The sequence below is a fragment of the Pezoporus occidentalis genome, unplaced genomic scaffold (assembly GCF_034315485.1).
Source record: "Pezoporus occidentalis ecotype Australia unplaced genomic scaffold, CSIRO_AGI_Poc_V1 ctg12, whole genome shotgun sequence".
NCBI classification, from domain to species: Eukaryota; Metazoa; Chordata; class Aves; order Psittaciformes; family Psittacidae; genus Pezoporus; species Pezoporus occidentalis.
The window spans coordinates 1,122,939-1,147,981 of NW_026912994.1; the positions used below are offsets into that span (position 1 = coordinate 1,122,939).

Genomic DNA, 25,043 nt, shown 5'->3' on the forward strand with positions numbered 1-25,043 from the left:
TTAAAAGCCTGAGGTCCAAAGAATGAACAAAAAAGCTGGTCTGTAGTCCAAATATGTTACATACTATATTATACATATATTGCACCATGGAATAACTATACAGAGAACAGGAGTCAGCTTTCGTAAGTTTGTTCCCTCCACTTATCCTCCTCTTTATGTGGCACAGGAGAAATATCCCTCAGCTCGCCTGCTTTTCTTTCTTCCTCTCTTGTCCATAGCTAATTTTATCTCCTCTGTGGCTTCAACTTCCATTTTCAACTAGCACTTACACTGTTATATCTGAAATGCTCCTCTCTGGCCCACACATTATTTTAGCCCATCTCTCTCTCTCACTTCAATTGTCCCCACTTTGCTCCATCAATGACACCAGCGAGGAGCACTCATGTCTGAACTTCTGTTATACCTTTTCTTTATGCTGTCCCCCTGGAATACTTAACTGGAATTAATATGAAATATCATTCACTTTCCCAGTGTTCAGTAGTTTCTCAAGATCAACTCCTGCAGTAAGCCTCACCTCTGCCTCCTAAAACCAGCCAGACATGACATCTAGGCTGCATGACTTTCAGTAATACTGACTGCTATTTACTGTACTTGTTCTTTTAAAAAATAACACTGCATAAACAGCATCACCATTCCATTATGTGTACTGTTAACCTGCACAACCAGTCTGGGCACTACCACCCTTTTCATTGCTCTTTGATCCTTCGCCATTGTTTTGTGATTTTTTAAATTTTTTTTTACACTTTGCTCAACTGATAAGCAACCACTTCTAGGAATGAAATCTGTCTTATGTGTATATACAACAACTACATCAGTGAAGGCATTACCATAAAAGTGATAAGAAATAGCACTAAAAGCTAGTTCTCCTACTTTAATCCATTTATCCTACTGTGCCTTCCAATAGTCAAAATGAAGATATGTCCATGGGACCCAGAAAAGAATCAAATTTACATACCACAATAAGACATGAAATACTTACAATTGCAATTGCTTAAGGATAATTTAGATTATGATCCCCTCCTGTGTTACACTGAAGTATCTTGGCTATTGGAAAGTTGATGCACAGAGAAAAAATGTATTTTGTGTGACAAACAGAAGAATGCTTCACTAACTTAGAAGAGCCATGAAGAATAAAAGGAATTGCAAATTAAAAGGAGAATGCAGTTGTTCAGGGGATTTGGATACTTGTGATATTTGTACTGGGACCAAAACAATGCTTCTTTTAATAAAGCTGTCATCATCACATATCATATAAATGGCCACTTTTCAGCCCAAAGCACCATACAAACAATGCATCTAATCTGGCAGTCATTACTTAGTTTTCATGCTCATTAGTTTTTTATCTAAAACAGTCTGATCTGATCAGATTTTCTCATCTGCTGTTTAGCTAAGGATCTGGATGCATTTTATCAGGGTGTATCTGTTAGCTTTGCAAAATAGTTTAATGTCTCTCCAACACTCAGTATAAGCGGCATTACAATACATAGGCTCGCTCTTGGGAACAATGCATATATTCCTCTGAAATTGGCTTTTACCTGCTGTTTAAAGGATAAAAAAGTTCCTTTAAGGTGAGGAATAAAACTGTAACTGTTAGGTAGCACACTGATAGTTTAGAAAGCCCTTTCATAATTATGATAGCTCCTATTTCTAACTTGTTATCCAGTCTGGAGCACTCCAGGAATGCCACGGCTACTAGCACTGAAGCACTCTCTGGGTGTATCTCAAATTTAGTGTATGAGTGTCCTTATTGAAGCCCATCGCCACACAAAATGACTGGGCTGTCTAACAAGAATCTGAGATAGAAGACTAGAGGAGAAATGAATATGCAGACAGGACAATGGCTCCAGCTGCATATAATTTGCCATTTAAGTGTATTTAGGACAAACAGGAGAGACAGAACAGACACTTCCACTGATGTTGTCCATTTGGTACTACCCTGTGGCTATGTATTCACAAACAAGTCCGTCAAGCCTGACCTTTCAGTGTTCAGCAGCTTGGGGGGTAAGTGGGAAAAAAATGACAATGGTATTTTACAACAGGAAAAAAGAGGGGGGAGGTGTCCTAGATTTGCACTATTTATAAATGAAGACCTTTATGAAAACTGTTCGCATGGGTCTGTCATTATTATCTTTGAACTCACACTTAGCGTCCCCAAAGGTGAACATTTTCAGAGAACAAACAGGATACACTACACTAAAATACTTCTTCAGCTGTTTTACTGAAAAATCTAAACTCTTCCCAGCAAATTACAATTCAAGCATCAGGAAATAAATACAAACATTTACACGACCTGCCGAAAAGCAACACAGCACAACTCTGTAAGGCTTTAAATAAAGATGACAGTTAGCTAACTTAAATTTCTTCTTACAGGCATATAAATCAGGAGGGACTTAACTGATGTCATGAAGATTCACCAGAGTGAGAGGTAAAAGAGACTCAGTGAATTAAATTATTGAAGAACTTTATCAAAACCAGGATGAAATTATCTAGGGACCAGAAAGTAACATTGTAATGGTTCCACTGTGACAATGCTGCCGGGTAACATGCCACAGACCTCTGGAGCTGGATTTTAATATAAAAGCATGTTATCAGAGAGCTATTTTTTAACAAGACTTCTCATTTACTGGAGAAGAAATGCTGTCGCTAATAATAATATTAGAATGAGGTATTCCCAAAAGCAGTCACTGACAGGTTAATTCAGCCACTGAAACAAGGTGATGCTATTCTAGATGTCTTTTTGATACGTAAGAGGAATAAAAGAGCTGGTTATAAAAATAAATCTGGAGTGTGTGATTATATGCCAATTCTAAATTAATCACCAATGTTCACAGAAACTTTAGAAAAGGCAGGCTGGCACTTTAAGCCACAGTCCTTGGCTTCAAAAGGGCAACCTCTACCAAGCAAGGGAACCAGCTGGGAAGTCACTAATCACGAGGTTGAAAGATCTGCCTGGGGAAGGAGACCAGAGTTTTTCAGTCAAAGATGCCAGTACTTACAGGGATACATATGTCAAGTAAGAAATAAAAACTCAAAGGCAGTGTGTCCGGTCCTCACCTGCCAAGGAAACTAATGGACAGAGCAAGTCCTGTGGGGATAATGGAGTTCATGTGGAGATGAAGAAATCACAGAGAGAAGCCCCACTTAAAGCTCAGGAATGGCTGAGGAGGAGAGTGGAGGAGGCAGTGAGGGGCAGCTACCAAAGCCCAGCCAAGGGAGCTGCTTCAGAAGATACTAAAACAAGCAATGAAAGATGTGTTGGGCACATGACCTGTAAAGAAGCAGAGCTACTACACAGTGAGGTTGGAGTACAGATTTAAAAAAAAGTAGGTAACTGCAAATTACATGAATACATGCTTCAATTCTCATTGAAGTCAATGATGATAACCATGCAGAAACTATCACAGCTGAGAGGAACACATATCTCAAGAAACAAAATGCCAGAAAGAACTGGCATATGAAAATTAATGTGGGGTAGCAAGTTTAAATAAATCAAGGAAGACAAGAACGGTATCATGCAATCAGAAATAATAAATGTCATATCTATATGTTAAAAAATATCAGAGCAACTAAAAGTCCTTTCTTCTACACTCAGTAGCAGCAGCACAGCTTTAGAACAATTTTTAAGGGAAGAGTAATCAAAGCCAGTGAAGCTAGAAGAGTTTGGAGGAAATATCACATGGGCTTACTACAGGTAAGGCACACTAATCTGACATCTTCCTTAGAGAAAAAAAACTCACTTTTGAGAGAAAAGAAATGAAATCTATCTCAGCTGTCTGATTTTGGTAAAGCTTTAACACCATGTCACCTGGGAAGTTATTAGTTAAATTGAAGAAGATGGGGGATTAATACAAAAATTTTAAATTGGCCTGAAACTGCTAGAGGTGGGACAGTAACAGCAACATTAAATGGGGAACGTCAGGCTGGAGGGAAGTTATTAGCATCATTGCTGAGAGACTGGTCTTAGAGCCAGGCTTGGTTAATAATTCACCTGTTATACTGGCACACAAATAGCTATAGTCCTGTTAAAATTTTACTGAAGACAAGAAGCTAAGTGACATCTTCATACACAGAGAATTGGGACGGTGTGGGACAAGAACTGCATGGCACCTTGCCCGCAGTACCAGAGAGAGGTTTCAGTTCAATAGTACAGATCACATATTCAAAGACAAAAAAACAAAAATCAAAACCCAAAAAAACAACTAAACAAAAACCAAACTCAGCCTTGAGAAACTACAGGGGGGCATCACAAAGATGAAACACCGTGTGATGTGGCTGCAAGATAAAACAGAAGAAAATGCAATCCATGGAAGGTTTTATCTCGAATTTCCCTGCAAGACAGGATACAATTACCAGTGTTTTACAAAGCCCTGCTAAGACCCTCTCTTAGTGTGTACAGATCCAGAACCTTAGTTCCCCAGATTCAAACAGAACAAATACAGAAGAGAAACATCAGGGTGATTGTGAGAATGAAGCTCCCATCTTGCAATAAGAAGCTAAAAGGGTTTGATATGTCTGGAAACAGAATGCTGTGAGGCATGGCTCTCTTATCATTACAGAATAGAGATGTTTTCTCCCTATAAAGTCTGCAGGGAAAGAAAATACCAGGGCAGAGCTTTTAGTACTAACAGAAACTTTAGCAAAGTTGAGACAGGAAAAAACATCCATCCACTCAGCCTAGGAATGACAAGGTTTTTCACTAGGAGAGGTTGGGACAGTCCTTTCACCAGCGTAATGCAGATCATTAATGCCAAGGCAGAGTTTAATAATGCTTTCAACAGGTCAGTACAGTTGCCTGCAATTTCTGTGACTAAAACAGAGAAGTAAGTCCTGTGTCCTGTGAAAATACCATGAGCATTTCTCATGTGAACCTGGTTATTCCAGGACAGTGCGATACCTGCACCTCCCCTTTCCCATGGGTGATCACATTAATTTTCTGGCAAACCTTCAATTAGAAGAGTGAACCAACAGACAATTAGCTTAATGAAACCTCGAATTAAATGCAAATTAAATTCAAGACCACTGAAAAAGTGATCTTTGACTGGAAGTAGGTAATGAACTGGGTTTTGTCGTTAGCGGTTGTTAACTGGGTTTAGGTAGTTCTGAAATATCAAAGAAAAGATAAATTGGCTTAAGCAGTGACATGTAAAGCTATTAAGATAAACTCTTGGGTTTTATGGCTTGTTACAAAATATAATTTTTAAAAATGCAAACAAATAACAACAGACTTGTTCTTAGTAACTGCCTCTAGATGAAAAATGCTTCTCTTTTTCTACTCGGTGCTAGTAGCTAACACTGCAGCTAACACGGCAGCTAACACTGACTGCCGACAGCTCAGGTACGGGAACCAAGTAAGTCTGGCAGGAAAAAAACAGATAGAAGCATCACAGAAGTGGTCTATTCTAGTTTCCATAAAAGCCATTAGGAGTTTTAATCACATGAATTCAATGGGAATATGAAAAAGCTTGCTATTTAATGAGAGAATTTACCTCCTAACAGATTAGGAAAGATAGGTTACTTTTCATGATTTAATTACCCTTACACATATCAAATACAATAAAACCAGCAACAGTTTTACATGATAAAACTGAAAAGTGAAGGTCTTCCCTAAGCAAAGTCTAACTACACACAGAGAGTTATACAACATAACTAAAATGAAAATAGATGTGGTTTTTCTTTTCCCAGAAAACTTACTGGAGGGACAGTACTGTAACTGAAGCTACAATTTAAACTGAAGGAGCATACAGCAGGGACCTCTGACAATACTTTTATTTTACTTTAAATAGAATTGTAACCTGTTATCTCAGGTTATTCTGGGCTCACCTTGTTCCCTGTAATTCATTCCTGGGAAGCATACTCCTTTCCCTTAGAAGCTTGCAATACAATCCATAGAACATTTCACATTTGTGTGACTTGGAGACCTGCTCCAAACTTCTGTACTTTTCCCGTTTGCAACAGACAAAACCTTTTTGAAAAACTAAATGTTCCTTATTTCATGACTTTAAATACGCTCAAAGGGTGTTGCAAATACTATTGGACACATGTCAGGTAAGCATGTGGAGACTGACTGCCCCTTTCATTATTAATTCAACTGATAAACATTGGTTCTAGCCAAAAAATTATCTTTTTGGTTTTAGAGTCAAACTTCATCTGTTATCCAGTCTGCAAATTAGATCACAATTCAGTCAAAATATGCAAACTTCTGCTATATGAAATGACTGACTATTCTATAGGGAGGTCCATTTCTAGGGCTTTACATATGACTTGGATCAAAGGTCTTGCCTTTGCTGAATAGACAAAAGGGAAATATTATGTAAATTAATACTACTTTCTTAAAAAAACAGAGCCAATTCCAGGTGTCTTAAAAGTTAATTGGAATTTGTCTTTATTTAATTAAATGATGAGAGTTAGGCCAGAGACACTTGGTTAGAATTACAAAGTAGTTAGTAAAACACTACATGGAAGACAGGACATAAAACTGGTGTTTGCATCTGCTGCCACACAATCAGCCACGGATTTATGGGCACGTTCCAGAAGTGAAGAGCTGCCATAAACCCCACCCGGCTAGGCAACACAGCCGCCAGGCAGCACATAGCAGCTGGAGCACACATCCTAGTACTCACAAAGTACTGATCACCAGTTCAGGCACAGACAATTTACTGTGAATTACGGGGCTTTGGCAGGAAGGAATAAGCCATGCAGAGCCTGGATCCATACCCAAACTTCTCACAACTGAGCTTACAGGGCAGCCTTTTCATATGTGGTGTTGCAAGAATTACTACTGTTCAATGCTGTTCTGCACAGCCAGACATGAAGATGTCGTAATTCCCTTAGTATCATTAGGAACTGAAAGAAAAGAGTCTTACCCGTAGTTTTAAACATATTGCCAATTCAAAAACCAATACCTGTCACACCCTGATTATTCACTTGATTTGATCACAAATGAATTTTCATTCAGGTGCATAGAAGTCAGGTGTATAGAATCAGTGTTGCAAGGTCTCTGCAGTGTAACAGGCAGTGTGACCTGTTAGAAAGGATTTTTTTTTTTTTTTTTGTAATCTGTCTAAAATTAATATTTTATTCCAAAACAAGTAAACATTTTAGTTTTATCTGATGGACTTGGGAAATCATCTGTGGAGCCTTTCCTCACTAAGCTCTCAGGTAACTATTGTATGCTACATCAGTGTTGACACGGTGAAAACAATGGAATCAAGTTAAAAAAAAATAGTATTTGTTCTTCCTCTAGCTGGGATTAATTTCTGAGGTTAGCATGCAGACATGACCCAAATACAACTTAGAATTTCCTCTGTGATAACAAACTATGCTGAAAATGCTGCTGTTTGCATACAACTCCTGAGAGGATACTTATTATGCAAAAATGAAGACATCAGAATGCTGATGAAAATCTGCAAGTCATTTATCAAACACTAACCTGAAATGAATATTAAGAAAAAGGTCTTTTATATGCTAATGTTAGTCCAATTCAGTTTAATCATTACTTTTCTTTCTCAGGACTGATGAGTTGTGTACGTACTGTGCACTGTAAGATACAATCTTCCACATCTCATTCTCAAAAAAAACCAGTTGTTTTGTCAATGGTTGCTCTGGGAACACACAGAATAGAAAATTAATCTTTTCTTATTATTTTACTCACCTGTGAGGCTATCCATAAAGCCTGTTTTGTCTGCCCACCTGCTGATCACTTGGGTAATATCTGGTTTACACGGACCAAGTACTTCCATTCTCTCAACAAGACAAACTATAATTAATTTCTCTGATGGATTTTTTAATGAATATCTATTGCTACTCTAGTTGCTGAAGTATTCACTGCTGTTTGTCTTCCAACAAATATAAATCTGTTTATTTACTCTGCAACTTTACATCCAGCTACTAACTGGGGAAAAGCAACATAAAAAAGAAAAATAATAAATGCCCATACATTTAGAAACATTAGGCTCCAAAGCGGCAGCTTGTTTGTTTGGGGTTTTTTTTTGTTATTTTTATTCTTTTACATCAAAACTTGGTTTTAAAATCTGGATTTAAAACTAGGATTTAACTTGTCAAAGAGGACACCATGTACAAGATGCTTAAAATTTTGGCACAAATATTTTGATCCAGGTCCAGATCCCTACTTACAAAGGAGTAATTCCTTAATAACCAGATTAATAGCAGCAAAGATAGTACCACTTGGTTGTCGGAGGAATTATTTACATATACAAATACATGTTCCAGATGGCCACTTGAGAGCACACTGAATATAAATTAAAGCAACAGACTGGATTTATTTTAAGAAATTTTGAAAATCTGCAGACTCAAAGGGGCATATGCTGGACTTAGTGAGCACTAAGCATTCACCCCAAAACCAAAACCAACTGAGGTGCCTCAGGGAAGTTTGGCCACTGCAGCTGCATTACATGAACATATGCACCAAGGAGCACAGGTCTTCTAATACACTGAAGACTGAATGAAAAACCTCAACTCCATGTATTAAATAGAACACTGTATAACAGCATTAGCACATATATATTATTTTCACCAGTTAAGCAGATATATAATAAGACATTATAAAAATAGCATACGACTACTAGGTCTTTTCAAAGTCTTGCTTAGAAAAGACTGCTAAACCTTAGTATTTTACACCAGTACTCTTTTTTACTTAGATTCTTCAGAAGAATAATGAAAAGATCTTTATGCCTGATAGTCAATTAGAAAGTTCATGAACCTCATACTGCCACTCTAAAAAAGGAAAAATTCTCATCTTTACTTCGTGAAGTAATAATTTAAAACTAACTTAGAAGAGCATAAAGAACACCTAAGCTCAATGGATGTTTGAATAAATTGTTGAATGTAGACTGACCAGCAGAGCTGACATATTATTTGGTTTAGCATTTCTAATTGCCAAAATTCATACTAATTAATAACAGTTGTCCACTTTGCAAACTCCTGCAGAATAGCCTGGATAAAATCTTTCTGACTATCCAAAAGACATCTACAGTTTTTATCTAATGTGGCATAGGACATTAGCTACATGACTTCATATCTAACCATTTTCATCAAGTAAAACAAATTTCACTATTTTTATTAATGATTGTAAAATACTATTGTCAAGAAAAGGGTTAAAAAATTCAGGAAAAAGTTTTTGTTTCAGAAACAATTAAGACTGTTCAGTGACAACACTGCAATTATATAAGAAGTTACTTAGAAAATCCAAACCTTAAAAGTAAGGTTAAGTGAAGCTGAGCTTTTTTGCAGTGGTTACTCTTTGCACCAGAGGTGGATTACTGTTAGAAGTCAACTGATTTCAAACACATAGCCAGCAGGTAGGACTCGGGGAAGGCTCTTCCTGTCCATCCCACCAGAAGTTACAAGAAGCACAAACGAATACACAGCAAAGCTGAACTAACCAACAGAGGGCAGCTGACTCACAGGTATATGAAATTCTTATTCCTGACAAAAACAGTGGCAAAACTCTTTTACCACCAATGAAACCCAAACAGATATCAAATCTTTTTACCTGTAATCTATAGCACTAGGACAGGACAAAGCTTTGCTACTGGAACTAGCATGTTTTCAAATAATAATATTTGAGAAAGAAAGAGATAAACCTAAGTTCAAATCAGATGAGTGTTCTGAAACATGCAACTCAAAACTTGTTCAATTAAAATTTTTCACATTTTGCAGAGATTCTCAAGCTAGCCATCTCTGCTATCACTACAAAAGTTGAAGTTTGTATATCATACTTTTTCTTCAATAGTAACTCATATAAGAAAAATCTGTTTTTATAATACATGCTAGTTATAACCTTAATTAAGGTAAATACACAACAGTAACCTACTAACTAAAAAAAACAAACAAACAAAACAACACCCAACAACCAAACTAAAAAACCCTGGTTGTTCTATTGTTTTGACAACAGCATGTGGTTCAATACTGCAGCCAAATTAATTCTCCATTAAAACATAAATAACCATCTTGAGCCTGCTCTTTAAATTATTAAAGTGTAGCTAACATCTGTTTATTGTGAAACCACAAATGAGTCTCATCACTATTAAAATTAGTCTGTAACTCTAGCAAATACATAGACTGCATTTGCCATCAAATGATAATCGATGCTGAGTAAACTTTATTAAGTGCACTAGTATTTAATTATCTTTGGTTCTGAGTTTGAACTCCAAAGTCAATCTGCAACATCTGAGACAGCGTTGTGTGCCTCATCTGTCAGTGAATACCAGGACTCACAAAATTCTCCCTTCATAAAGTAATGAAAGTTTCCTAGTTAAGTTACAATATAGGAAACAGCTGATTCAAAAATAATATAAATTATAGACTGATTAAAAGCTCTCATAACTTTTAATTAAGCAATAAATCATAACAGACTACACAGGACTGCTGATTTATGTACTCCTCAAGTGAGAAGCAGTAAATAAAATCAGACAGGACAGAATATACATCATATCGGAGAAACAGAATCTATCCTTTGGCGTTTCATTCACACATAAAAGTCTGCTCATGTTTAGTTTCTCTACTGGTTCCCATAGCCTGTAACACATACTTAAAACACAAAAATGTGACACAATTATCAGTAATGATGAAGAATTAGCTGAGTTTGTGCAAACTCATATTTGCGACTCTTTTCTTAATGTCCCCGCTAAAACAGTGACTTCAGGAGGCAGGGAGAGCCCCAGACACCTGTACAAGGGAGACAGCTTTGATTTCTCCCTTCTTTCCCCAAACCTACATGTGACTAGAATGGATTTCAACTTTTGGAGAACAGTCCTTACAAACAACAGACCTTTCTGACATGGGGGTTGTATTTGACAACTGCTCAGAAAGCTGTAATTGGGTCTTGAAATCCAAAAACTCAAAGTGGTTTATATTCCAGCTAGCAATCTGGTAATGCTGACAATCCCGATGCTGTCACCTAAAAAAGATGCAAAATTCATGTATTCAACTTGCAGTTCAAATGCACACATTTAGCTGATGGCAAGTCTGGCACAATCCTTCCAGTCATGTGTGGAGAGAGCAAGAGGAGTACAGAAGGTCATTTGCACTTTTATTCTGCTGTTTTGGAGGAAGAAACCAATTAAACAACATAAAATAAAAAAAAAAAGAAAAAATCCATTCCTGAATCTATCAGTCGGCTACAGTACGTAAAACAAAGCAAACTGAACAAATTATATGGGCACTGTTCCTGGGCAATGGCCAAAAGAAATGCCTGCACCAGAAAAAATATTAACACTTGTTAAGTATTAATCAATGATAACTGCTGTAGACGGAACACAGCAATATTAAATACTTTAAGAAAGCAAGATGAGGGTTATTTGAAGTACCATAATGCAAGAGGTGCCTGAGTGTTCCTGGGCTTCTCAGTAGCTCTGACAGATGAATTCATATAGGACATCTTCATGAGTATGGGAGAGTAATTGGAAATGAAGTTACTGCTCAAACATATTCATAAAGGAGAGTCAGAAAGTAGGAATTTCATGCTCTGAGTGCTTAGGATATATTCACAGCATGCACGTGAGTCAGACCATGCTTAATAAACTCTATTCCTTTTAGAATAAAGACATCCACTGGTATGCAGCCCATCTTAATCTGAGGACACACAGAATCTGCAATACATCTATGAGAAAATTCAGTCTGTCTAAAAGACTCTGCTGTACACTGGAAAAATGAAAAAAAAGTGACCAAAATCAATTAATAACCAAGCTAGAGCTGCATACCTGGCAGACAGAACACAGAACTCCACATAGAGGCCTATATGAAACACACTCAGACTTAGATATTTGCCTGACCAAAGGATATATGAGACACTCTGCCCTGCTGAGTGGAAACTCATTTCTTTACTGCAGTCTTTTCATCAGTGCTGGGGCCAGATTGCCATGACATGCTTTTTACAATCTTCTTCCTAGAATAGCCTCACACTGTTTTTTTGACGCTAGGAGATGCTAAATCAGGCCAATGCTGGTACCTAATTTATCGACTCAACTAAACACAACTCAGTCCAACTCAACCTTCACTCAGGCTGGATGATCTGCACTGTGATTCAGGCTGTGCACACAAGCTGCTAGATTGGACAGATCTGGGTGCCTTCTGTTTAATGCACTCCTGTTCAGGGTCTTGCCAGTATCTTGTTGCATTCACACTACAAAAAGTTTTGAAGTAATTATGTGGCAGGTTCTATAGAACTATAAATTACTGTCATTAATTTCATTACTTGACTTAGAATCTATTTCAGAAAAAATTTCCACACTCATCTCTTGTATTATAGCAAACATTATTTTGTAATCCACAAGATAATACTTTGGAAACTAATTCTGTACAGAAAAGAATTATAGAAGACAGTAAAGAAAAGGACAACATGTCCAAATCTTTATTTAAATTGCCAAAAGCAAGAAAAGGGATACTTCTGTGTAATTCAGACTTTCTGAAGATATGTCATAAAAAACATGATGCCAAATAACGCATCCTCTACCATAGGAAAAGGTGAAGATGGGCTAACATCTTTTATTCTGAATATTCTTGGGTTTGTTCCAGCTAGAAAAGAAGCTAGGTCCTTATTTTATGCGTTATGAAGCATTTCCCCTTCCTTAACGATTATGAACCTAAAACCAAGAACAAATTACACTGCAAAACTTTGCAGAAAAACATAAAACTTTCTAAAAGGAGTGAGGGACAGGAAAAAAAAAATTACATCTGCTGCTAAAGAATAACCAAAGCATCAATCCTTTGTGTTCTCCTGCTCCTAAGACAAAGACAAGCAAGAGTAAGTTCAGCCTCAGTGTTAGACGCTGTCATGCTGATTTACAACATACAGGGTTTGCTGGTCCTCCAACATGACATATTGTCCACAGGAGATTCAACAGAAACCAAACTCCTTTCCTTAAAAAATGTCACGCAAACCAATTGAACTCCAGTTCCTTAGGTGAAAAGTTAATACTTTCTCCACTGGGCAACCTGACCTTCTATGGCTGATTTTCCATTGAATTCCATCTTCTCTACAGAGAAATAAACAGGACAAAGCACTTCTGATTTAACTCCTGTCTTTCCTATATTTTGCAGTATGCTATCATATTAAACAATAGATTTATTTTCAACAACAAATGTAGGCACATCTGGAATTTGGTCCAGAAATAAATACAGGTAAATTTTCAGTTCCACAGATGTAAATATATTTCTCTTTTACTGCAAAAAGTCCTGTTTTGATACATATTTCATTAAGAACTTGGAAGGGCCTGCAGCAGGCAGAAAAATGTAGTTTAGTTAGCACAAGGCTACTAATTTTTGTGGATTCGGAGTAGTTCTAGGAAAGAGACTGGCATTGTAAGATATTTAATTTCACAAAGTGCAAATGTACTCTCACCATTACAGAAAATACCATTATACTATATATCAAGATACATTATTATTAAAGAGAAGTTTAAAGCAGCTATGTAGAGAAAAAAAAAAAGCCAGGTGAAAAATACTTCTGAGGAAATTGTTTAAACTGCTCAATTTTTTGGAAAGCTAAAGCTTTTCATGAGTGGCAATTGTGAAAATATGTTTATATGACTCTTTACTCAACAGAAAAGCTGCAGAAGAAATGAAAATCAAGTGTGGATAGCTACTAAAGCTGAATAAAAAATATATGCTGGGAATTAGAGTAGATGCTACAGGGTTATTATGCCGAAGGACAACATGGGAAATGGCTGTATTTACCTTGGGAAGTGAAGCAGTACCTACCCACACAGTGGATTCTCCAGGCACTTACTTCAGGAAGAAGAGGCAGTGCTCAGAGTACACAGATTTGTCTTGCTACTTTTGCTTATTTAATGAACTAAGTTACAGTCACAGGAAAAAAGAAGTAAGGAAACCAAGAGTTTCTTGTTATTTTGTGACAACAAAAATTCTACTGTATTAATGCAGCAGGCAAAAACCCTTTTCATTTTTATGACACTGTAAATCCACACTAGAATCAGAGGACTTTTTTTTTTTTTTTTAAATGCTGTAATTCCTTCCTTTGAGGCAGAGTGGGAGGAAATCAGACCTTCTGAAGGTAACACCAAGATTAACAATAGGATTTTTGTTTGCAAAGTTAAGTTGTACACAAAGCAAATGAGTGTTGACAGGCAGACCCAGAGCAAAATATAGGTCAGACATGTCCTTGCATGCCACAGAAAGGTATCTTACATAGCTGATGCTACTGATAACAGCAGTATAGGACTAGGCTCTGAAATAAACTACAGGCAGCTGAAATCTGTGAGACAGAGATTTTTAGCACCTCAAAAAAGTTCAGTGACATTTTTGATAATTAGAAATCTTATAAAAAGAAGTGCTTTACAAGGAGTTAATTATAGCTAATACATTATTAATAATATTCTTGAAAAACAGATTCTGATACTGAGATGCAAGGATTATACATGCAACTCACTATCCATAGATTGTGATATAGCTCATATCCATGAGCTAATTCAGTGACAGCAATGACAGACACTGGGTTCAAACTTCTAACACAGGAGCCTAACAGTTTTGAAAACACTTCATACAGCGTGTATATGCATACATACATAGGTATAAAAGATATAGTTACACAAGGGAATAGTACAACCAAGTACTACAGCAAAACAAAGCATGAAAATGAACTCTTTTATAGTCAGACACAGTCACAATTAAGAGAATAAATACTATTTTAATAATTTCCAATCAGAGAGGTGACAAAGATAAATGAAAGATTGCAAGTATTTTGTGTTCAGCAAGTTAAGGACAAGAACATAAATTGAAGGAAGGAAAACAGGTGAAGTACACTAGTGTTACATGTTGCTTATTCAGAAACTATTGTATACAAAATTATGGCTCTCAGAACTGTTACAGACCTAAAAAAAAAAAAAATGGATCTTGTTTCATACCATTGTCCTGTGATAAGCCATGTCACACTGCTCTTCCTTAGGCAAAGTTCCTTTGACACAGTCTAAGGGCATTTCTGGATAATGGAGACTTAGACTGGCAAATGTGAGCCAAAAATTGCCCAGAGGAATGGCTACTGAATGCAAGCAAGTCTGTGTTGGTTTTCTTCGGGGTGGTTTGTTTTTTTGTGGGTATTTTTGGAAATGGTAAAAGCCTTTTCTTTAACAAAAAGAAACAGAAGACCTTTCTGAACAGGCCTTTCCTAAAATTACAGATTAGAAAAGGGGAAAGAACACACAACCCTCCTCTCCACCTCTAGCCCAAGCCCAGCCTTGCCTCACAAGAGATCGTGACTTCGACAGTTAACAGCACTCCAAGCCCAGCCAATCTTATCCATTCTAATGGTGAGGTTTTAAAGCCTATAATTTTGTAAGATTTTCACTTACGAAAAGGAATCTGAAATACTTTTTTTGCTGATTAAAACAAAAAACAAAAATGTTTTCTCTGAAGTGCAAGGACTAAACGAGTCAATTTCTACAAAAAAGTTACAAGAAATTCATACATCACACCTGCATCTGAGAGATCTGATCTGTAAATCCACTGCCTTCCTTTTCCCTTTCATTAAACTTCTGTATGCAATTTCAGGAAAAATACTTGCAATCATAATGTGCAAGGTGTCTGTATTTCTCATATTCTAGAGTGAACACTGGAAAATGTCATTAAGAATAAAATATTCATTTTCAAGAAAGCAGTAAGTTTAAATTTCAAAACTATTACTTTTTTTTCCTTCTATGCCTGCTGTTACAAATGCCCTCAATCCTTTAAAAATGCTTGTTTAAATATATACAGTGTATATATAAAGGAAATAAACTACTTGCTATGATATTTGTTCTTTAGCAGGACTGGGTAAGAGAGAGGGAGAGAAAGGAGAAGGAGGGAGAATCTTGACAAGAATATATATTACAGCAATCAATAAAAAAATAATCCTTGGAATTCTTGAGTCTTTAAAATAAGATGCATTTTCTTGTTGTAATCATAAAAACCTATAAAAGAATATTCAAGCAATAAACCCCCTGTAATTCATATTTAACCTTTCATCATGTAGAACTACATATTAAATAGCTTAGAAACTGCATGCTGTGTAAGTGCACTCAAATAAGAGTAGAAATAGAAAAATGTAAATGCTACATCTCTTTTAACATGCATTGCACAGCCAAGAACGTCTGACAGCTGACCCCATAATCCAATTGGCTCTTCAGAAGCAATCATATCCTTATACAAGGGTTTCAGTGCTCCCACATGCAATACCTATTTTCTTTAAGAGATAGAGCAAAAGGTAGTTAGCCAACTCTTCAATGATTTTCAGAGGTACAAAACGAAGGTAATTCAACATACGACATGGATCTGCACTAAAATACTGTCATCTCTTCCCCCAGATATTGTAATTAATCTTTTAATTTCACAGGGCAATAACACAGAGGAAGTTTAAGGCTGCAGTGACTATATCAGTACACCAAGTGCATACAGCCTATGCAAACTGTTTGTCACTTAGAAAATAATGAAACCTAGAATAAAATCTGTAAGGGCACAACTTAGCTCATAACCTATAATGAGAAAAAACACTAAAATCTGAATTAACTCTCCTAACTCTGATTTTACATCTCACAACAACTGCAAAAGAAGTGAACTGCTTGACAGGCTCTACAGGCTGGGGTGGGGAGAATGACATCTGAAAGAACAGCTTCAAGATCAGAAAAGCCGAAACACCTGTGGAACCAAAACCTTTGTGGAATTAAGAGTATAAACTCCATGGAATATCATGCAATAATAAGATATGTAATTATCTCTGTATGAAACTAAACTTTTGCTAAAAAGTTCTGTTCTAAATACACAAGCAAGCTGTACGACTGTCAAGCTGAACTGACTCTAGGAGGATAGGCTTGTTTATGTGACTCAAATAATCACTTATATCATCAATTGTTTTGATCATGCAAATTGCCCCTCTCTCCAAAGCAGTAGCTTTGCTAACATATCTGTATCAGCAGGGCCTCAGACATGGTGGGAAATTGTAAGAGAGAATTGCTGTAACAGTGTTTCAAGTAGTGCTCTGTCTAGTTAAATTTATGTCAAATATCTGAAAGGCATTAAAAAAAAACAGCAAAAAAAAAAAAGCCATACAGGGGTCTGCCAAGAGGCCTAGAAAAAACCCTTCACAAGAACAGGGTAAAAAGATGATTTGGCTTAATGAAAAAAAGACACAAACTGACTGAGGGCTTTAATTGTAAGACACTAGAAAATGGAGAGTTTGCCAAAGCAACTGATTAAGCAATGTCAATACCCAAGCTCAGAAGCAATAATTAAAAAGCAAAACAAAAAAAAAAAACAAAACAGAAACAATCCCACCCCCTCCAAAAAAAAAAGAAAAAAAAAGAAAAAAAGAAACCCATCAAAACCTAAAAATACAATAGAAAAAAATAAGGTACATGGAGGAGTTTATTATTTGTTCTAAATTTATGTAATATCTTTATAAAATGCGAAAACCACAATATGGCACAGTAGCCAGTGAAAGAGCAAATCTCAGCACCAAGGTGATTTAGCTTTCCCCATGCCTGACAGCAAACAGAAGGAAATATTTTACAGCAGGTATTTCACTAAGATTATATAAAAATAACCAAGATGTCATATATTTGTATGTGAAGAATCTATAGAGCTCTGCTTTAGGTTTTAAACACCGCCCAGACCAAAGGAAACAGAAGACATTCTGCCTTGCAGTGGATTAATAATATGTGTCCAGCTTAGCTAATCAGCAGTGGGATAGCTAATTTAGTTTACCATCTGGGTAAGCAACTTGTGCATGCTGCGATGTGCCTAAAGACCTCAGTGTGTTTAAATCTGTGCTGGAAGTCGAAGTCCAGTGGGTGCAGAGCAAAACTTTTTCTGAACTGTGCAAAAGATTTTGAGAAGTGCTTGAGGAGGCAAGGAATAGAATATTAATACAAAATGTGTATATTTGTGCATACCTAATTGTACATATGTTTTTACACGTATGTATATACACACATTTTTCTTGTTAGCACAACAATTTCTTCTTACTTTAAAAGCTCTGAAAATATATAGCATCTGATCCAATCCTATAAATCTAAATTGTAAACAGGTAATCCATTTGTGCACTAAACCAGCTAGAAATAGTTACTGTTGCTATCCTAAAGAAGAACCCAAACCCACATACAAAGAAACAAAAAAGCCCCCAAACCCACCCAAACAAAACAAAACAAAAAAAGCACTTGGAAAAACAAAGTCACAAATCTAAAGAAACAGACCTCAATGTACTTGTGTCACTATTTGAGCCTGCAATAGAAAGCCCTCTAACGAATTCAGTGGGTTTTATACCAAGACATGTTCCCAACAAAGTGGCAAAACCCACCAACTACGTTTATATTAATACCAGCCACAGCACTTTACACACAGTGCACCAATAAACCGTACAAAGACATAATTTCTAAGTTTAAACAACTTCTTTCCTTTAATATCTTCTGAAAGGCTTTTGAAACTAGCAAATTTAATGTGTATGGGAATAGGTAACACTTTATAGCAGTAAGTTTGCTTTTAATGGAAGTAGTCTGCTGTGTCTATGGGTAAAAACCCCAGTATCTTTTCATTACAAAGGAGCTTATTGTTACCATACAACTTACTGAGGGATTTCATTTTGCCTCTTTGGTGATCTGTCTGATCTATTAAGAAAAGCACTGAGGTGTATGGACAACATACACTTTATTGCAGTTTTATATTTTTGTAGTCCCTGCTGCTTCTGTTAGGCTACTGCCTATGAATTTCAAATAGTAATAAGGAAAAAGAAAAGTATTTACCAAGTTTCTCACAAAAAAAAAAAAAAAAAAAAAAGGAAAGAAAGGAAAGTGAAAAAAATGAAGCAAGTTGAGAATCAGGTGTTAGAAGTGGTGCTGCAACTCAGGACAGGACTGCTGCAGCAGTCAAATTCTGCTGTTACATGAGCATCTCCCCCCCCTCAATCCTCAAGAAGTTTGAGGACTGCCTACAAAATCTAACACACGGTGTGATCCCAAAGATAATTCCTATTTTTAATTTCTTCACCAACACAGCACCTTTCCATCACAATTGAAAAATACAGTAAGTACAGACAGAATTCTGTTGGCTATTTAATGCTGCTCACCTGATTCTTGAGATCCAGCTTTGGGCAGGGACGACCTCCATTGTAAGGCTTCTCCTTGAGCCACTTGTATCGGACTTTCACCCCTGGTCCACAAGAAGAGCTGCAAGGGGACCAACTGGACCAATCGCTTAATTTGCAATCAAATGGGCAGGGGACTGTGCAAGATTCTTCAATGTAACCTAAACCAAAAATTTAAGAAAGGTTTTAATCACCTCAGCTAATGAATTCTGATCCTCTGTTGTCTCACGGCGTGTAATCAACACAAAATGAGAACTTCTGAAAGAGGAGACATTTGGCAGGCTGACAACACCTTCCTAACACAAGATTATGGTATTATTATTTGTAAAGAACAGCAGTGACTAAATCTAATTTCTACTTGGTTTAGTCCAATAAAGGCTGTGATAAAACTGACTGATATAAAGGACTCACACTTGCCAAAGTATTTGTCGTGAAGCTGGTGGTCATCAACAGGTAGTAATTATCTTCCCTATGAGATTGTAGCCATAAGGCTAGCTATCTCCAGAGCCAGCATAGGCAGGGAGTCAGAGGCTCTCTTCCCATCTGACAGAACCAGGGGTTGCACTGTGCTGTTAGCAGCTCGCACACATGTGTGAGGGACCTGCCTGCAGCCTGCCAGCTGGAGCAGCGCCGAATTCTTAAGTTTAAAATTTTCTCTTTTCCTTTTTTTGTGTTGGAAGGGAACTTAAAGATCATCTGGTTCCATCCCCCCTGCCATGGGCAGGGACACCTTCCACTAGACCAGGTTGCTCAAAGCCCTATCCAACCTTGAACACTTCCAGGGATGGATGGGGCAGCCACAACTTCTCTGGGCAACCTGTTCCAGTGCCTCACCACACACAGAGTGAAGAACTTCTTCCTTATATCTAATCTAAATCTATCCTCTTCTACTTTAAAGCCATTACCCCTTGTCCTATCATTACTTGCTTTTACAGAAAGTCCCTCTACAACATTCTTCTAGGCCACTTTAGGTACTGGAAGATTTAATTCTGGGGAGAAGCAGATGAAACCTGCTTCCCACTTCTTTCTGGTAGTTCTCTTTATACAACTGTTTTGCCTATTCTAGGCTTCATAAATGGCATTTTGGTGCCTTTTTTCACCTTAACCCAGCTTGAAATATAAGTCCTTCCAAGATCATAGTCTCTTAAAATCAGAATTCCAGACATCTGAAGGACCAACACCTTGTCAAATTAAAATCCAACAGGGTTACTCCAGGAAAAAAACAAGGTTCCTCCATAGAGGCACAACCCCACAGCTGTTTTAGGAGCTGGCATATGGAAAAAGAGATTTTGCAGAGCCCAGTACTGGCCGTGGAGCTCCTGGTGGGCAGAAAGGCAGCGGAGGGCCACCAAACCCTAGGGGCCTCTGGGAAATTACTGGCACCAGTCTCAGGCTGGCAGTCTGGAACAACTTCTGCATCTTCCTGCCTACCGTGCTGCATTTGTTCTCCTTGAGTTTCTATTATCTGCTTGTCATCTCTGTATGTACTATTTTAATTTAAACAAAAAAGAGATTTCATGTTAGACCATGAAAGTCAGTGGCTGCTAAGATCAGCCTTTATTAAAGGCAGCTTCGGCCCTCTGATAGCGCTGGAAACTATGGTCATGGAAATAACTGAATTTCATCCCTACCGTATTTCTGATGTTTTTCATTTTTATGCCTTCTTTCTGTTTGCTTTTCATCGCATTAACACTCCTTCTACATTCCTTACCTACAGAATACCAAATTAGCTCATTCAATTACTCTTTCATGAAGGGTTTCCCCACTCTATCAAGGTGACAGTCACTGCAGCAGAGAGGGAAAAAAAACCCAAATAAACCCCAAAGACCAGAAAAACCCAACACAGAAGCAACTGCCCTCTAAAACTCCCAGACAATAACCCCAAAAAACTGGGAAACACTAAGGCTGAGACACAAGGATTATTCCAGCCTGGAGCTGTATTTACTGACTTTGCCATACCTGAATCTGCAGCTTACCCCAAACCAGGACTGTGTTACATCTTGAGCATTGACCCATGGCAGCAGTATGCTGCTTCTGTCCTGGTCTTCACACTGAAGTCAGCATCAAGAAAGGTTTCAGACTAATTTAGGTATCCCCTACCAGAAAACATCCTTTTCCTAGAAGAAGCACAACAAATACTGCTGTTTTTCTAAACAGTGCCTTAAAAATGCTAGAAACAACAGTTCCCTTCTTCAGTTCACCGATGCTGTATTTCTTCTCTTTTTTTCCTTCATGATGGTACTGTTCCCTCTTCCTTTACAGAGGCCACCCTGCACCCTGACGGCTGCAATCATTTCCCCAGTAATTCATGCTGTAACTCTTCCCTAAAGCTGCAGACCTGTCCCCATATGGTGTTCTGATTTTTCTTTGATACCTTTTATCTCCATGTTTTGCATTGCCTTTTCATTTGCAGCTCCAAAGCCACCAGAATTGGGTATCTTAATTATTTCTGACCACAAGAAATCAAGGGGAGGGGGGAGGGGTGGGGAAAGAGAGGAAATTAGAGAAAACTGAGGTCTAACAGAAGTTGTAGTATTATAGAGGGTTTCCACTTTCAGGATGGCTGGCATGCATAGAATCCACTCCACCATGGTTCCCTATGCGACACACCCTGCTATCCTAGAGGAGCAATGGAGGGTGGAGCAGAGTGGAAACACCGCAGCCTGTTGTACTCCCTGCAAGATTGGAAACTTGATGGTACCACGCAGCTGATAAGCTGCACAGCAGTTGTCAAATGGAAACTATAAGAGAAGATGTCAGTTGCTAAGCCAACAACTGTGGGAAAATCATAGAATCACAGAATGGTTTGGGTTGGAAAGGACCTTAAGATTATCTAGCTCCAACCCTCTGCCATGAGGACTAGACCATGTCGTCTGAGGTGCTGCCTAACCTGGCCCTGAACACTGCCAGGGATGGAGCATTCACCACTTCTCTGGGCAACCTGTCCCAGTGCCTCACCACCCTCACACTTCTTCCTTATATCCATCCTGAACTTCCCTTGTTGAAGTTTAAGCCCATTATGCCTTGTCCTATCACTTTCCTTAGGTGAACCCTGCTCATTATAATCTCATTATAATACACCTCCATCTCAAAGTTAGCCACCTCCAAGGCACAACCACCCCTCACTGAGCATGTGCTTTGTATTTTTTACTGGCTATATCTTTAAACAAGAAGTGACAGAATTTTACACCAATCAATAATAAAATAATGTATGACTAGAGTCACTCAAGCTCTACCTGAAAACATAAAAGTGAATGAGAGACGGGGAGAGACAGTGCAGACTCCATCGTTAACTTCTGGGATCAGTTGATGGCCTAAAACTGTTTCCTCCACCCCAGGTATGCCTATTGGGTAAGAACTTTATCTTATGCATGTTAAATAACTAACTCACACTAGCTGTTTTTAGTGATTATAGTCTGGTTGTGTATCACTTCAGGCTTGTTTCTGCAGACAGTCTCTATCACCAGCGATCACAAACATTATTTGGTCATGTTTCTATATTAATAGTGTGATTCCATAGACTATTAGCGTTGGTCCTTCATGGGCACTAGCATTCGCCTTCACCAGGTAACATATTCAAATAAAGCGGGAAGACCTGCTGAGGGGTCCCCTCTACGCTGCTAGCATGTTTCCCTGAACTAGTCAGTCAAATCACCAGATCCAGCAGGACTGTTCAGTGAAGGGTCCCTATAACGGGATGCTGACAGACTGGCCAGGCACAAGGGTCTCAGCTTTCCCGGGGACCTGACAGACAGTTGACAAAATCTCCTTGCCTTTCACATGACACTGACTCGATCCATTACCATGGTGCTTGCATATATTTCAACTTTGCATGCTTTGTATTCTCATCTAGGTGAGGTTATAGCCATGCACACACATGCACAAATATTTCCAAAACGCATTTGCTATTTTTCCCAAAATTAAACTCCCAAATATCCCACTAATATTCTACTCCACCTGCTTAGGTTGCCACTCAAAGCAATTCATAATACATTATGATAAGTAAAAGAAATTTTGTCATGATAGATTTATGAGAGGCATTTCCTAGGCAGTTCTCCAAAGGGTTCTGTTCCACCACCGTATGAAATATCACTTTTTCTTGGGTTGTGTGACAGCCTAGGTAATTAACTCTCAACAGAAACAAAGAAAGTGCCTTGTTTCAAAGTAGAATTAGACAGAGGGGTTATCAACTTATCAGTGAAGGCAAAATGGGCTAAGCCCATTGACAATTCAAGACCTACCTCTACAGGAAAAAGAAATATAAGAAAAAAAAAAAGAAATATAATACAAAAAAAATCATAAAGAAGAGGAAGGAAAAGTTATAATATACAAAACTAAAGAAGCCTATTGTATTCCATCCCTGGGAGATCTCTCAGCAGACCACAGAATTTCTAAAGGTGTCCTGTTTCTAAGAGGCCAGTTCATTACCTTTTGAGTTTCCTCACCCATATTTCTAAATTACATTAAGTATAAACAAATAATGTCCAGCTAACAGAGCATTAAATTACCATACTGCCCAGAGGAAGCCAATTTTCCATATTGAATAATGCTTCAGAATCAAAATGGGAACATAACTTACTTTCAAGTTCTTCTCACAGGCTGCCATTACTTCTTCTGTGAACAACTTGAGGGTAATTCTACACTGAGATACCCAAGGATCAAAGTTTTCATTCAATAAAAATTTGCCTCCAAAAGTCTTTCTGTGATGTATCCCCTCTGCTCAGATAGGGGATGCCTTTATGGATATCTTTTTATGAGAACTAGTAAATAATGTTGTACTCAGCTCAACCATTGCCCATGAGAACAGGATGTGGGATTTTTTTTTTCTGTAGGAGCCAAGCAATGGCTTGCCATTGTCAGGGGGCTGAAAAGACACACAATATTCCTAGCATTAGCACACCTAGAAAACTTGTAACAAAGGAGATATCCTATTAAAAGCAACCTATTAACAAAGAATTCTACATTCAGGGTATTACCCAGAGAAATAATTCTTACCATAACAGAATATGAATAAAGGATATAACATAAACACATTTCTGAGTCACTGTCGCTCAGCCTGGGGAGACTAGCTTAAGGTTGAGTTTATGCAGCTGGTTTTCAGTGTCATCCTGAAACATCTCACTCATTCTTCATTTTTCTTTCCTCTGCAGAACCTGGTACCAAAAAGCTGAGTTTCAAGACATTATACGGAAAAAGATGTCCTCTTCTTCCCAGCCATATTCAGCCTGTTTTCTATGTGTTCTTATATTATTACTTGAAGCTTCCTTTAACTTCTTTTGGTCCTCAAAATTTCAACTACTGTTAAAATAAACCCCATTCAATTTAGAAACAATGTAGAAGAGCCTCCGTCCTATCTGAACCAAGAGCAGGCTCCTGAACACCACAGATTTGGAGCTACACACAAGATGTCACAGGAGATAGTAACAGAAACACCAGTGCATGGCATATTTAAGCAGGCACTTTGAAATATACTACGGGGAATAGTCCTCAATTGGCAGCAAAAATGAGCTGGATGATCAAATAAGCCTTTTCAATGTTTAAGAGCTACTGTGTTATTACTGAGGCACTGCCAACATAATGGATGGACAAATGCATTTACCTAGGCTGCACAGCTCATTTTACTATTATTTATTCATTTAGAACAATGTGTTTGCTGCTCTACAAGCCACAAATGGAATCTCTTCCTTAAAAAGTCTCTAATAAACAAAGCACCCACAGTTTACACAGGATGTACTGGGAAGGCTCAAACACACAATGTAGCACCACACATTGCTACTTGTCTCGTTTCTTCTGTGCAGACCAAGAGACAAAGCAGTAGCAGGCAGATGAATAAAGTGAGGAAGATGGTCTGGTAGGCATCAGAGGTTATGGCTCAAATACACGGTATAAAGACTATTGTCTCATTTTTGCTGTTTAACCCAAAAGAGCCATAACAATAGGAGGCAGCTGAATGATG

The 25,043-nt window shown here is 37.8% G+C and overlaps 1 protein-coding gene across 4 annotated transcripts in view; it reads right to left on the minus strand.

Annotated features, from left to right (window-relative positions):
- THSD7B (thrombospondin type 1 domain containing 7B) overlaps window positions 1-25,043 on the minus strand; it is a 288,594-nt gene that overhangs the window by 63,479 nt on the left and 200,072 nt on the right. For all 4 annotated transcript variants that reach the window (XM_062605536.1, XM_062605506.1, XM_062605527.1 and 1 more), the window contains one exon: window positions 19,070-19,248. In XM_062605536.1, coding sequence (XP_062461520.1) covers window positions 19,070-19,248 — 179 coding nt within the window. The remainder of the gene's footprint in view (window positions 1-19,069; window positions 19,249-25,043) is intronic.